At 36.9% G+C, this 15799-nt stretch overlaps 1 protein-coding gene across 1 annotated transcript in view; it reads left to right on the top strand.

Moving 5' to 3' along the window:
* Window positions 1-10305: 10305 nt before the first annotated feature.
* The window catches only part of LOC126183676 (exosome complex exonuclease RRP44), a 149922-nt gene continuing 144428 nt past the window's right edge, over window positions 10306-15799 (top strand). The window contains exons 1-2 of the mRNA XM_049925843.1: window positions 10306-10516; window positions 10853-11023. Coding sequence (XP_049781800.1) covers window positions 10448-10516; window positions 10853-11023 — 240 coding nt within the window. The 5' untranslated portion in view covers window positions 10306-10447. The remainder of the gene's footprint in view (window positions 10517-10852; window positions 11024-15799) is intronic.

Here is a 15799-nt window from a genome sequence, read left to right as displayed (position 1 = left end):
CTCACGCCCGGTACTCACAGCTTTACTTCTGCCAGTACCTCGTCTCCTACCTTCCAAACTTTACAGAAGCTCTCCTGCGAACCTTGCAGAACTAGCACTCCTGAAAGAAAGGATATTGCGGAGACATGGCTTAGCCACAGCCTGGGGGATGTTTCCAGAATGAGATTTTCACTCTGCAGCGGAGTGTGCGCTGATATGAAACTTCCTGGCAGATTAAAACTGTGTGCCCGACCGAGACTCGAACTCGGGACCTTTGCCTCGGGACCTATAACAGAGCCCACATTTCTCACTCATGGTAAAATTTTACAATTACTGAAGGAAACTATATGTCTACGTTACCCAAGTTCAGTTACACCAGTAGAACTAACAATAATGGTCTGGAAATTCTCTGTCTACTAACAAAACAACTACTTGCATTAATACTACTACACCACAGCTAATACCAATACCAGTGAAACATCACAAAATTATTAGCTAAAACCAAAAATTCAAGTGGTCACTGGAACACTCAACAAAGTTAAAACACTGAATGAAAATTTTACTGAAATATTTCACTAGAAACAATAAGAAACATCAGCTGAAAACTAAAGCACGAAATTTACTAAACAACCTCAACATACAGAAAACTATAAAAAACACAGTGAGTGAATATGTCCAAAAGTTTATTAAATCGTTAGATGTAGCGGTAGCGTTACAGTTGGTGGTTAAGACCTTCGAAAAGGTCGCTTCTTATATTTTAACTGACTCAGTTACAATTGTGTATACAAAGTTTTATGTATCTGTTTACACTTATCGCAAAGCATATTTTTGAGGTCTTGCCAAAAAACTTGATCTTTAAGTGTATACACACCTATCCCAGCATATCATACACATTAAATTCCTAATAAATTACAATGAACCATGAAATTTTACAGATATTTGATGTTGTGAATGTAGTTCATCAGCAGTTAGTGTTAAGGACAAGCGTTTCAATTAATCTAATTTAATTAATCTAAATAGTCTATAAAAGTAAAGCATACAAAATTTTTGAAAAGAAAGTCAAACTTTTTGTGTGACAATTTGTCTAAAAGTATGAAATAAAAAATATTAGGGAAACATGTGGTGTACCTCATTTTCTGTTCATGATTTTGAGCGTCATTCAGAGGCACGTAGAATGCTTCACTGATCTTTTTATTTCTTTTACACAAATCATTTCGTAAAATATTTGATGGATTTCTTTCATTTTTTTATTTTTAAGTTTTATTCTTACTGACTCATAGTTTGCCTTCCTAACATACTTGATTCAAAGGAACCCTTTTGACATTTAAATACCACACCAACATATCTTTTTATATGCAAAAAGTTAGGCCTTCAACAGATGAAACTTTTGACACTTCATATATGTAGCTTGGCAGTAGCTTTTCCTGAAACATTTTAATGTTTCCTGAATTCATTAATAAAGTTTTCGTTAATTACCCTGATTACTTTCAAGCAGTTAAATATTTTCTTGCAAAACTAGACCGCACGCTGGTCAGTTTGATACCCCATTTATCTGTTTCTCTCTCTTTCTTTGGCTATGAAAATTCGGACAAAACTCATGGTATAATTTATAGGGAGTCTTGTTTTCGCTCTGCTCACGCGTATCGAGTGCTACTCATATGATAAAATAGTCCTTTCTGCGTGCTGTAATTTTTAAAAATCGTCGTTTCGATATTTTCAACCGTTTATGAGATACGACGATTTTTACGACCACTTGATTCCCGAAGCACAGGAAAGGTACGGACGCGCCGCGAGCGGCCCGTCCGCGGATATAACAACCAATACCTTAAGAATGAAAAGAAATATCATTCCGGTCTCAACTTTAAATACAATTTAGATATATTGGTTACATTTCATTCGCAATAATGTATGGCCTTAAATGAACTATACGGAAAGTCTACGCAATGTGATTTTACCTCTGCAAATTCTTAAAAATTTCGTGCAGCCATGTGCTCAATTTCGTTCAGCACAGTAACTACGACGAACAACGAAAATAAAGTCAGACCTTTATCGTTTGAAGATATCAAGCTATAAGATATGGATGAATAAAAATGTTTCACCAAATACTCTTCTTAAAATCGGATGACAAGTATTTCATAGCTGCCATCGCGTTCGCTCTACTGCTTTGCCTAGAAGACACGTGTCTGTCGCTTTCTGTTGCGCGTACTGCAGCGACACGATTCAAACACGTCTGAATTCAAACGTCGCCAGTTGCAGCGAGAGACAGGCAGTGACACAGGTGTCACTCATGTAGGACACTCCCGTAACTATACCAGCGGTTGTGTTTTGTCGGCTGAAGTTGTCGCGTGCTGTCGGTTGCTTCTGCCGTTTACGTAGGACGAGAGCATACAAATCAATGTAAGCCACAGTATCCTCACTCGGCCGACATCGTACTCAGAAGTGTCACTTGCTGGCCGCTTGCGCACTACTATCGCAATGGCTAACAAAAACGAGATGTCGCGACAATCACTGGTCACTGGTCTGAAAGTTGTTACTGTTTGACAGCCGGAGCGGCACTAGCCCTCCAAGCGGCGTGAAGGGAGAACTTCTGATGCGTCATAAGTATAGTTGAATTTTTTTTTTCTTCCAACAGTTTGTGTAATATCAGAAGAAACACGTGTTTCTGAAAAATGATTCTAAAATAAGTGCAACTAGGGATACAAATCATGAATAACGTGGCAAGCTACGACACATTCGTTAAGAAACACTTGTGAAGTTGGCTAGAACTGCAGCTTACCATGTTGATAGAAAAAAATTTGAACACACAGATGAAGTGCAGACACATACCTCTACTTGCAAAAGGGATCGACGCCCCATTTATTGTTCTGTAGGCCTACTGTGTTTTCGTCATTGTCGCTTGTTGCCACATTATATAATTTAAAAAAATCCAACTGTCAAATAGTGGGAGAAATATGCTTGTAAACCCCAATTCCTTAAAGCCAACAACACTGTCAGAAGTGCTGTCATAAGTTAAATTTGCAATTAGAGACATTTCATCTTATGACATATTCACTAGTTTATCTGTATCAGAGAAATGCTGTACCGTCTGCTTTAAAAGATGAAATATATTATGACTTACCACACATTTTATTGGCGTGTCTTGCATATACCTCTGTAATGTATGCACTGGTGGAAGCATAAAACGTTTTGACAAAACGTGTATGCCTGAGTGCTGTAATATAATAAATTTGGAGCAAACGCCTTATTTTCGTCTTTCCACCTTGCAGCACTTTTTTGCTTCAATGGCATCCTAATCCAGCTTAACAACAAGTCAAGGGTATCTTCATTTAAATATTGGGATCGTATAGTCTTCAAAATTTGTTTGTCCTTCTTCAGTTGATACTTCTGATACGGTTTCTGTTGCTGTCTGTATTTGAAATGATAGGCACTTTCCTTGTCCTCCAATAGATCTGCACAAAGTCTAGGGATATGCCCATTATGACACTTCACACGCTTTTGCAGACATGAATAACTGCACTTAATTAAACCACTTCGTCGTCAAAGGAGAGCTGTGTCGACGATTCATATGAATCTGGCACTGATATACTGAGAGTTGAAGCGGCTGATTCTGTGCCATACGACTTTTTTACAGATTTAGACGTATTGTCGAACCTTTGTGGCAGTTTCTCTTCATCATCAGTTGAGGTGACTTATTTGGGATGTCAAACAGTGTGGGTACTGCATTCCACACGATTTATTTGTTGTCTGCATTCATGAACTGGTTTGGTTCAAAGTATATCGAACAAAACTTAACATTATTGTAAAGATAAATAGGGACTTATTTCATAAGAACTTCTCGTCTGCTAATCACTAGCCATTTTCTACTCCTAAACCGAAACATTAAGAATTAATGCACATGTTATTTGCAAGCTAATCCTGATGATATAGTTTAGTTACATGATAGTATATACTCCTAAGGGTCCTTGGGAAACCTAAAAAAGACAGATGTGGTGTCTTATTCCTGTGGTTGCTGCAGTTTATTGCACTACAGACACTCCCGTTTGTAAAAACCAGTGTACAAACCAAAATAAAATACTACTATTCGCTTTCGACTTCACGATCGCGCCAAACTCAACAGTTTTACAAGCTGCGGTATGGTCGCGAATTGAATAGTGAGCCGAAAATAGAATAAATTTGCTTTACTTCACATCTGTGGTGACAAATTCTTATGTCATCAGACTACAAATTTCACTCTATAATGACATTTTCAGACCTGCAGCAAAATATGGGAAAAACACAAATACAATTCGAAGATTGTCTATAGCTTAAAACAATAAAATAGATCACGAAGAAAAATATTACTGACATACATGTCCTTTTGTGTTCTTAAAATATGATGAGGCATACCTGCTTTATAAAAACATTCTAAACACAAAATCAGCTCTTGTATCGTCAAACATAACAAGAGTCATCTTGTCTGCTGCACTACTGTTCAAAACAAACTGCAGTACAGTAGTATAGTTGCAAAATGTTTGAATTGCAAGTTCATCAGATGTCATTACTGTAGTGTACACATAGTCTTCAATGATAAGTGTATGATTACATTACATTTATCGTTTTCCATGGATCCCTTGTCAGAGAGTCTCTGGGATGTGGAAAGGGTCGATGTTTTTTTTTTACTCAGATACATGGATAGTGTACAATTCTAATACAGAAAGAGTTATGAGCTATAATCCTTGTGAAGATATTCATTGATGGAGTAGAAGGAGTTGGCCAACAGGGAGTTCTTTAATTCACTCTGAAACCGATCTTTATCGCTTACAAGACCTTTGATACACTCTCATAAGTTATTGAATATATGAGTACCCATGTATTTGACTCCTTTTTGTACTAATTTTAAGCTTTTATACTCCTTATACAGATAGTTTTTGGTTCTGGTATCATTATCATGTTTTGCACTATTTTGTGTAAAAAGAGACATGTTGGAAATGACAAAGAACATCAAATAGTGTATGTACTGAGAAGTAGTAGTTAGAATACAAAGTTTCTTAAAGAGGTTTCTGCATGATGATCTAGGATTGACACCAGATATAATTCTAATGACTCGTTTCTGTAGTTTGAAACTTTCTCTTTGTGAGAGGATTTTCCCCAAAAGATGATTCCATAACTCATTAGTGAATAGAAGTAGACCAAATAAACTAACTTCTTCATTTTTAAATCACCTATTTCTGCTATCATGCGTACTGCAAATGTAATTGAACTAAGGCGTTTCATTAAGTCTAGAGCGTGAGTTTTCCAATTTAGGTTGTTCTCAATTTGTAGCCCTAAAATTTTTACCTTGTCCACAGGTTTAATTTCATTGTTTGAATACATTATACTTATAGGGTCAGGTATTCTTTGTGAAGTACTAAACTGTATGTACTGGGTCTTGTCAAAATTCAGTGACGATTCATTTGGTGTGAACCACTCATTCCCATTGGTACTTACAAATATTTCATTAGCTGATTGCTCAGTGAGATCATGGGTACTGTTTTTTATACCAGTACTTGTATCATCTGCAAATAAGACAAAATTTGCATTTTGTGACACTGCATATGGAAGGTCATTAATATATAATAGGAACAAGGGACCTAAAATACAGCCCTGGTTCACCCCTTGTCTGTGGTTTCATATTTTGAATGACTATTGTTATGTGGTGAGCCTGATACAGACACACACTGTTTTCTATTAAAAAGATAGGATGAGAATCATTAGCCTGCTACTCCTGTTATCCCATAATACTTTAACTTTTGTATAAGGATATCACGCTTAACACAATCAAAAGCTTTAGCCAGATCACAGAATATTCCAAGTGGTAATATATCATCTGTAAAAGTGAATATAGCTTGTTCAGTTGACAATTCTTTCTGAAATCCAAACTGATTGTGAATGAGAATATTTTTCTGCACCAAGTGTTTATAAAGTCTATTGTACATAACCCTTTCAAACACTTTTGAAAATATTGCCAATAATGAAATGGGACAGAAGTTTTCCACTGATGATTTGTCTCCTTTTTTGTGTAATGTTTTGACAATAGCATATTTAAGCCTATCTGGAAAAGTACCACTGTGGAGGGATTCATTACAAAAGTAACCCAGTATGTCACAAAGTTCTGAGGAGCAACATTTAATTGTGGTAGTGTTTATTTCATCATAACCACTGGAAAATTTGATTTTAAGATAGCTAATAACATTAGAAATCTCTTCCAGTGAGGTAGGATATAGTTGAATTTTGTCAAACTTCTCTGGAAATGCATTTTTTAAATATTTTAACCTGTCTTCTGAGGAACTATGCAAATCTAAGTTGTCTGCTACTGAAAGGAAAAAGTTGTTGAAAGTGTCTGCAATTTTGGAGGTATCTCTAATCAACTCAATATTTACATTTAACATAATTTCCTGATTTGTGTGATTAGTTTTTCCTGTTTCACTTTTTCTATGTTCCATATATTTTTTATCTTGTTATTAGAGGCATTTATTTTTTCTTGAAAATAGATACATTTTGAGGTTCTGATTACTTTGTTTAGAATTTTACAATATAATTTGTAATGTGATTTAGCTCTGTAGGTATCGTTTTTCCTTGACCTTAAGTACAGTCTTCTTTTTTTTTTTTTTTGCAAGATACTTTTATTCCATTTGTAATCCAAGGTTTTGAAACATTTAATCTATTTGCTTTAATTACTTTCATTGGGCAGAAAATTTCAGTTTGGCCTATGACCATATTAGACAAACAGTTATATTTTTCATTTGTCCTGGGTCTGTATTCCTCAAACAGTTTTTTATACCTTCAATTCCTGTTTCATTTATTATTTGTATAGTTTTCCACTTCCTGTTATTAGTCAAATCAGACCAAACTATATTAAATGTTAGCAGCTGGGCATCATGACCTGAAAGGCCAGTAAATATTGGATTTATACTATGATTTGCTAGTGTGGTAATATCTATGAAAATGTTATCAATAGCATTGCTGCTGGTACCCACAATCCTGGTTGGAAACTGTACTAAGGAACGAGATTATAAGAAGTGGTAAGAGACTCTAGTATGGATCTTGAGTGACTATCCTCCAGAAAATTTAAATTAAAATCTCCACCTAGTATGAGTTCATTATTTTTAGAAATTAAGAAATTTAATACTGCATAAAGCTGTTTAATGAATAGCTGGAAATTACCAGTTGGAGCCAGGTATATTGTGACTATAATAATTTTTCGTTTGTGTGTTTCTACTTGTGTGGCAAATGCTTCAAAATGCTGATCACTACAGCATGTCAATGTTTTTGTAAGTGACAACTCCTCCTTTCTCCATCTCTGTTCTACTGTTCTACAATACTTTGAAGCTAAGGTATATCCTTTCATATTAAGTATTTCAATTTTACTATTTAAATGATGTTCAGAAATATAAATAATATCAACAGGATTTGTAGACTGTAGCTCATCTAAACAGATATGAAATATATTAATTTTTTTTAAACCTCTGATATTTTGATGTAGTAAATGTACTGTTACTTTTTTTGCCTTCACAAGTATTATGCTTAACATTTTCAGATACATATTGTTTCAATATTGAATGTGTAGAGCTTGGTTCGAAGCTACACTTCGATAGCTTAGCATATCCCCATAAACTCGGACTGTTTCGTAAATTATTACACCTCGGATTATCACCAGTCTTAACCATTGAGGTAGATCATGATGATGCAGGATGTTGAGAACAACAACATTAGTATGAGTTAAGTGACTCAAACATTCCTTTAGTTCCTGACAGGCGTTTGATGTTTCCTTATGAAAGATATCGTTCGCTCCTCCAATTAGCACAATATAATCATTTGTGGATAACTTACCGACTTCTACCGAGTTTGCATGTTTCCTCAATTCAGTTAAATCTGCACCTGGTTTGATGAATCCTGTAGCAGCAATCCTTGCAGATGCCTCATTTAGTATATGAGAGGCTATTCCGCGCCAATGGCTGTCGGTAATAAGCATCAGTTTTCTTCTTGATTTATCTTTCTTGGAGCTTTGAGATTGTGGCTGATGGTGTTGGGAAGTAGCTGCATGTTGATCGGACTGATTGTCTTCAGAGCTGTTATTCACCTTAGCATGGGTTTCGTCACTGTAAACACTATAATCTTTAGAAATGTTTTTCACTTGTGTGACTGGCGAGCATTTATTTGCGATGTTTATATCAGAAGACTCTGAGACATGTGGAGTGATGTTCTTATTGAGTAGTATAATTCCCACTTCCACACTTGTACGTAAAGTACATTATTTTTTAGTGAGGGGTCTAGTTTGGCACATCGATAATGAAATGTACTTTTGCAGCACACGCATACGACACCATTCTTTGTCATTTTGGAACACTTTTTGCGGGTCTAGTGCAGCAGGGGATACAACCCGTCGGCTTTGAACAATGACGTCATTCCTTAGTCATAGATCGTAATGTCTTCACTTCGAGGCATAGATAATAAAGCAGTTCTGTGTTCTAATAAGCACTATCATTAAAATAATTGAATGTAAATCTAAAAGCGATCGCTTGATATTGGGTGCATCATTTTACTGATTGCTTAATGAAGTAGGATCAGTTTATTCTATCTCGTGAGATTTTTTTTTAAAAAAAGCCAAAAAACTCTTATTACGTACTTAAGGGAGATAGAACACTAAGAAGAATCGCTTCTCGGCTCTTGACAAGATATTGCTTAATAACGTAGGGTCAGTTTATTCTATCTCGTGAGATTTTTTTTTTTTAAAGCCAAAAAACACTTATTAGGTACTGAAGGGAGCTGCTTAATAAAGTAGGATCAGTTTATTCTATCTCGTGAGATTTTTTTTTAAAAAAGTCAAAAAATCGTTTCTTTACTGATTGCTTAATGAAGTAAGATCAGTTTATTCTATCTCGTGAGATTTTTTTTAAAAAAAAGCCAAAAAACTCTTATTACGTACTGAAGGGAGCTAGAACACTAAGAAGAATCGCTTCTCGGCTTTTGACAAGATATTGCTTAATAAAGTAGGATCAGTTTATTCTATCTCGTGAGATTTTTTTTTTTTAAAAAGCCAAAAAACACTTATTAGGTACTGAAGGGAGCTGCTTAATAAAGTAGGATCAGTTTATTCTATCTCGTGAGTTTTTTTTTTTTTAAGTCAAAAAACACTTATTACGTACTGAAGGGAGCTAGAACATTAAGAACAATCGCTTCTCGGCTTTTGACAAGATATTGCTTAGTAAAGTAGGATTTGTTTATTCTATCTCGTGAGATTTTTTTTTAAAAAAAGTCAAAAAACACTTATGCTTTTGACAAGATCAATGTTTATCTCTCTCGCATTCCTTTGTTTCTCAACATTCTCCTCAACTCTTTCATCTCTGTAATACATGCTCTCTGGCGACTTGTGACGTCATTGTTCAAAGCCGACGGGTTGTATCCCCTGCTGCACTAGTCCCCTTTTTGCAAACATTTTCGTTTTCATGCGATATTCTTTGAGTTTTACCGTTATTGAGTTCTTCGATTGCACTAAATGCAGTATTACTTTTTGTTTTAAGTGAGATATTTCCAGAAGTAGCACTGAAATAATTTCGGTAGTGGATCTGTATTCATTTGGCTTTAGGCCTAATTCTTTGCTTTCACATTTCGAGCAGAAACAGGTTTTCTGACTTAGTTAGCTTTCACATTGCTGAGATAATAAACAGTCTTACAATTAAAACACATCATACCTTTGTTTGTTCTCTTTTCGCAGGAGCCTTGTCCCGAGTTGTACTCATGTGAAGATGTGCTTGGATCACACGAGTAATTCGCTTTGCTGTTTCGTTCTGCCTCAATATTTTCAGTAACTTTTGATACAATGAAGCATGAAATACACTTATCATCACAATATATAGAAAAATTAACGCATTTTGCACACATTATTTTTCGATTTACTTTCAGTGGTACATAGTTCACTACCTACACACGGCCCCATCTTTATTTAAAATAAATGGGGGGACAATCAGTGAAGTCTTTAATTGTCTTATAAGGTGTAAGAGGCACTGCAGTTATAAAAAGAAATGAAATAGAACACGACAAAAGTTTCATTGTTACAAATGAAAAAGTGAAGAGAGAGTAATTGATTTGCGCTCAAGTGGCGATATTATAGTCTGATGACATAAAAATTTGTGACCATAGATGTGAAGTAAAGGAAATTGTTTGAGTAGTTTTACTTACTGACCGCTTGACGCGATGCCGGCGCAGTAGGCATCCTAGGCAACAAATTGAGGTGATGTGTCGTGACTGTGATGTTAGACTGTGGATTTACTGGCGAGAGACAGTCCGAGAACCAAGGATGTTACGAAAGATAGAGCATAGCCAAAAACGTTGATAATAACTTTGACATACAGCGTTTATACTTCGTGTTTACAGTGTAATAGACGCCGTGTTTACTTTGCACGCGTGTGTTGTGGGGTTGTTGTTTTTGTTGTGTATCGCATAGTAGAAAATGGTACAGGGCTCTAAAGTTAGACAGAAAGTGTTTCTACGAAAAACTAAAGCTGGAAATATTGTTAAGGTGTGAAATGTATATGAAAATTATAATTTCCGTTCTGAATTACGTTGTTTCTACGATTACTTTAAAGTATATTTAATCATTTAACTGATGTTCGTAACACCTTTTTAGTTGTTCACTTGTATTATCGTTGCACCAGGTGTTCAGATTATTTCTCTCAGATACCTGTTTCGCAAAATGTCAAAACTGATAGCTGGCTTTATAACTTAGTTTTGCTTGAAATGCAAGAAAAAACACCCTCTAAGTTCTCGTGCTAACACATCATTTAAGTGTCGTTAGCTCAATTAAGAAACTTACACAGATTCATATTATGAATAATTAGATGTGAAAAAATTTCAGGTTGTTCGAGAACATTATCTTCGTAATGATATAGGTTGTGGGTCAGAAGTGTGCAGTACTTGTTACCAGTCACAAGATGAGAAAAGGCTGAGTTCAAGTCCCGTATCGAAATCGTCAAGATTCCAATACCCACATTACCTTGTGCTTGACACATGTGTCATATTAAACCAGGTAAATTGTTCATATCCATTTATCATGTACAATACATATGTTTCATTAGTTACATACACATTAAATAGAAACATAAAGATGTGACACACACATGATGCTGAAGTACTGGATGTGTCATATTTAGATGAAGATTGAGTGGTTCGTCTTCTAGGATGCCTATGTGAATGTGATTAGAGAAGCACAACTCTTATATCATGTAGAGCAACAATTTACCGTTGTTAATTGTGTAGCAGTATAATGGTTTCCTGCATGTTACTAGCTACAGTTTGGCAAATGCCAGATTTTTTTTTTTTTTTTTTTAAATGTCATCACCTGTGTCTTGTGAAAGAAGTTGTCCTCATTTGTTGAATGATGTAGTGCGAGCAGTGACAACCATTCACCATCTTCCACTTCCCAGTTGTAAGACAAAAAGCTGCAGGCATACAACAAAGGGGGTTAGATGTATTTTGGGGGATTTGGGACATTCAACAGCAAGGTGATTAGTGCCATTGCACCTCATGGTGCTTTGCAGAGTATAGATGTAGATGTGGAAAAGCTTGATAATAAGTCTGTCTATACTTAACGTATTTAAATATGGAATAACTTACAGCTTAATGGCAGGTGACTGTAATGCACACACAGAGACTAAAATAAAAGCAAAAGGCGTCTCAGAATGTAAATTAACATAAGCCAAAAGAAGATACCTTAAAACAGAATTTTCATTGTACCACCAACACCCTCCCATGACAGTAATTATCGGTGTTACAAAAACTAAATTACGTGATATAAATAAGTCCTAGCAAGCCTCAAAATTTTTCAAATTTTATTTTCCTAGTGGTTTTGTCACAACATCAACATGTTTTTAATTTGTGCTTGAACAATACTTTCCTAGCAAAACTTTCTCCCTAAAAAATAAAATTTTGACATTTATGCACTTAAGTTCATGAGGGAACTGTGTGTTCTTGCAAAGGCTTGTTACTAGCATATCATCTTCATAAGTACAGAAGCTCTTTGACTGCCATAAACACTGTAATATAAATTACTGAGCCTACAAGCTTCATGTTTGGCTCTCTGTAGTCTACAAATTCTGATTCTGTTGATGACAGACACACTTTAAAACTTTGAAAAGATAACCACCTGTGGAATTCCTATCTACTCTGTCACCAGCCCAATCAGAGTGGTACAGTTTTCATCCCTAGCGTATAACAGATTCAGTTTTAGGGCTCCCCTAATATAATGCAATACACATTTTAAAGTATTCCATAAGTCCAAACTTGCATGTGACTGTTACCTACTTAGAATATTTACTGCCACACAAGTGCGTAGTCTGGAACCTAATGTAGCATACAAGAGTGACCCTGTTAATTTTCCACATTGTTTCTCAGTGTCTTTATTTTTAGATTTTTCTCTTTTTAACACATCAAGATCAAAATTATCCTCCAAGCAAATTGAAACAGAATTACATTCAAACATATCAAAAACTTTTGATACGAGGTGGCTATAATTAAACTTTCTGTATTTAACACATTATAACATGGGAACTAATTACCACATGAGTACAATACTTGGTAACATTAATGTCCAGAGTATGGGTTGCATGATTTCCATGCGTTATAGTGCCACTATCCAGTTTCAACTATGGCCACCAAGTACTGTTATCAGTCCTCGTTATTCATAGTCTCACATACGTGACCAGTCGCAGTGCACTTGTTGTTGTGTCAACATGAGCTTTGACACAAGGAACAGGGCATTATTGGTGAAGCCCTATTATCAAAACAACAATAATCCTGCAGCTGCTCTTCGGGAATGTCGCTGGCTGACAGGATTATGGAAGGGTCTTGTTTGTCCATGTGCTGTGTGAAGTGTGATGAAGAATTTTGAATCAACTGGAGAACTGGATGTTGCTGATGAAATCGCTATTGCTATGGCAGACAACACTGCACGCAATTCCTGAATGTCAGGCAGTGCGTGTGCTGTGTCACGACAGTTGAACATCCTGTGGTCCACCGTACAGAAGATGCTGCAAACCATTCTCAAATGTTATCCATACAAGACCCATATCGTACAGCAGCTTGCACCTCAGGACGCACAATATGTTGTTTTCGCTCTCCACTTTAACGCAAGGATTGAAATTGACAAGGGCTGGTCCTGGGTCAACCTATGGACAGATGAAGCTCATTTTTCTCTGATGGGTGAGATGAACACAGATTTGTTGAGTGTGGGGATCTTCACCTCAGTCACTGTGCATGAAGTTCTTCTGTATGATGAATGTGTCACTGTATGGTGTGGCTTCACGGTTACATTTCATCGTTGGGACATTCTTTTTTGAGCAGGTTAGTGCTCAAGGACCAAAGATGTGCAGTGTAACTGGCCAGCGTTACTGCAATATGCTTCACCAGCATGTTATTCCCAACCTACAGGAGAGAGATGCATTGAATTCAACAGTTTTCATGAAAGATGAAGCCCCACTATTCATCGCTCATGACACTCACCTGCTTCTCTGAAACATATTTGGAAACAATCGAACTATCAGCCAATTGTTTCCAAATGCTTGGCCAGAATGATCGCCTGGTCTCACTCTGTGTGGTTTCTGGTTGTGGGGCTTCCTGAAGGATATGATTTACCATCACCATCACACATCATCTGAAGTGCAGCATATCAAGAGAGGCAGCCAGCATACCTATGGACATGCTTTGTTCTGCTGTGCAAAATCCAATCCTGCACTGTCAGACTCTTCTGAACACTGATGGGCACCATATGGAGCCCCTTTTGTAGCAGTAATTGTACCGGTATGTAGTGGTATGATATACTGTACTAGCACATTAAAATTGTTTGAATTGAATTGATACTGCATTATTTTTCTTCCCCATGCCTTTGACATTAATGATACCAAGTTTGGTAGTCATACAGTCATTAGTTTCTGAGTTATAATGTGTTAAATGGGGACAGTTTAATTATAATTAAACAGTACTTTGTGGACTGGCTGCAGTATCTGCCATCTGACTGTTTTGGTTGCACATGTTGAGATCTAGCCGGGCTGGCATATGAAATATAAACTATTGTACAGGAACAAACCAATACTTTATTGCTTGACACGGGAAAGACATTTATTGGGAGTCAACAGCTTCGAAGAAGTTCTGCATATAAGTAGAATTTTCCTTCGAGAAACATGAATAACCCTCTATTGACACTGTAACCAAGAAATATACTCTCTGAAAAACAATAATGTAGTTAACGAGTGTAAGTGCATCCCTAATAAGAGTGAAACAGTGACTCTGGTGGCTGGTGCGAAAAATGTTTTGATAGCCACAAAAAACATACATATGCACATGGATGAAATGACGCTGCACAATGAGGACCATAATATCGACCACTATATCAGGCCCTCGGGAGAAGGGGAGTGCCATCCAGAAAACCTGCTGGGAAATCCATGAGTTGCCCTGACTGTGTTTTACTCTCTGGAAGAGGGTCTGCGATGGGTGGTGTAGAGCTGGTGAAGCTGCTTCAAGCTGTAGTACAACAGTCAGTAGTACTTCCTGGAAAACATATGCAGATTTGACACAGTTGATAGAGACAGTAGAGGTCTTGCCATATACTAATATGTACAGACCGCATACTCTTTGTTGCAGGACTCAGTGTGGCCATGTGTACAGTGGCTGAAGTGAGGGTTTGACACCATATGTATGAAGTATGTTGTGTGTTTTAAAGTCATGATATATACAGCTGGGAGGTGTGCTGTTTTGCACATCGCTTGTCGAGGGCAAATTGTTAAATTTGTTCCCTCAACTGACAAATGAAATTGCAATATTTGTGGTCAGAAAGCTGGGAGAACTGTGTGTGTATAAACTCTCCTGTAAGCCACAGCACTTCGCTGTAAACTAATTCTGCTGGTGAGGAATCTTAAGTCTGCCTTGTAAGTACTCTTAATATCAAATAAAACCATTCGTAGAGCTGTGGTCCAATTTGTTTTTTATGACACACGAGTACTCTCTTTAGAGAATGATGCCAGTATTCTACCATACCATCACTCGCCAGATGGTAGCTTGTAGCCTTGTAGGAAACAGTGCCGCAGAGGTCTAAGGTTTCTGCAGAGGTATTATCAACTAGCACTGCGTTCGGCCAGTGAGTGAAATAGTTGGTTATAGTGAGAATATAACACTCTCCATTCAGTGCACATAATGGGCCTACAATGTTGATATGCATGAATTGTGTAGGTGTGTCTGGAAAGTCCCCCATTGGCCTGTGCACATGGCGGGAAGCTTTGCTTCATTGACACTTAACACATGTACCAGTCTTTGTGGCAGTCTTTTTGGATTCCATGCCAAACAAATGGCTGAGACTTGGTGGAATGTTGATCTAACACCAGGATGATGTTATGCAAGCAATTGAAGGTGCATCTGCAGACTTTAGGAGGCAAGAATGGACTAAGTTTTCCGGTTGAGAGGCCACAGTACAGTTTGACATCTGCACCAGGAACATTGACTACTCCCAGCTCCATGGTTGACAATGTGTCCTTGAGAAGGTTCTATAGTTCCTGGTCAGTCTCTTATGCATTGGGGAGTCAAGGAAAACTGATGGCACTTGAGATACTGTAGACACAGGAAAGACAATTGTTGATTCGGGAAAGACAATTGTCGATTCCCAAACTGCGTCTGATGTCCGTGGTGAACTCAGCGATGAATACCAGATGGTTAAGTTGGCAAAGTGAGCAGTTGTTATTGTTTTGTCAGAACACATAACTGAACAGTTTATGATCTGTGAAAATATTAAACTCTAGCTTTCATTTGTAAGCGAAAG

Source organism: Schistocerca cancellata, chromosome 1 (genome assembly GCF_023864275.1).
Source record: "Schistocerca cancellata isolate TAMUIC-IGC-003103 chromosome 1, iqSchCanc2.1, whole genome shotgun sequence".
Taxonomy (NCBI): Eukaryota; Metazoa; Arthropoda; class Insecta; order Orthoptera; family Acrididae; genus Schistocerca; species Schistocerca cancellata.
This window is presented reverse-complemented; position numbering and strand designations above follow the sequence as displayed.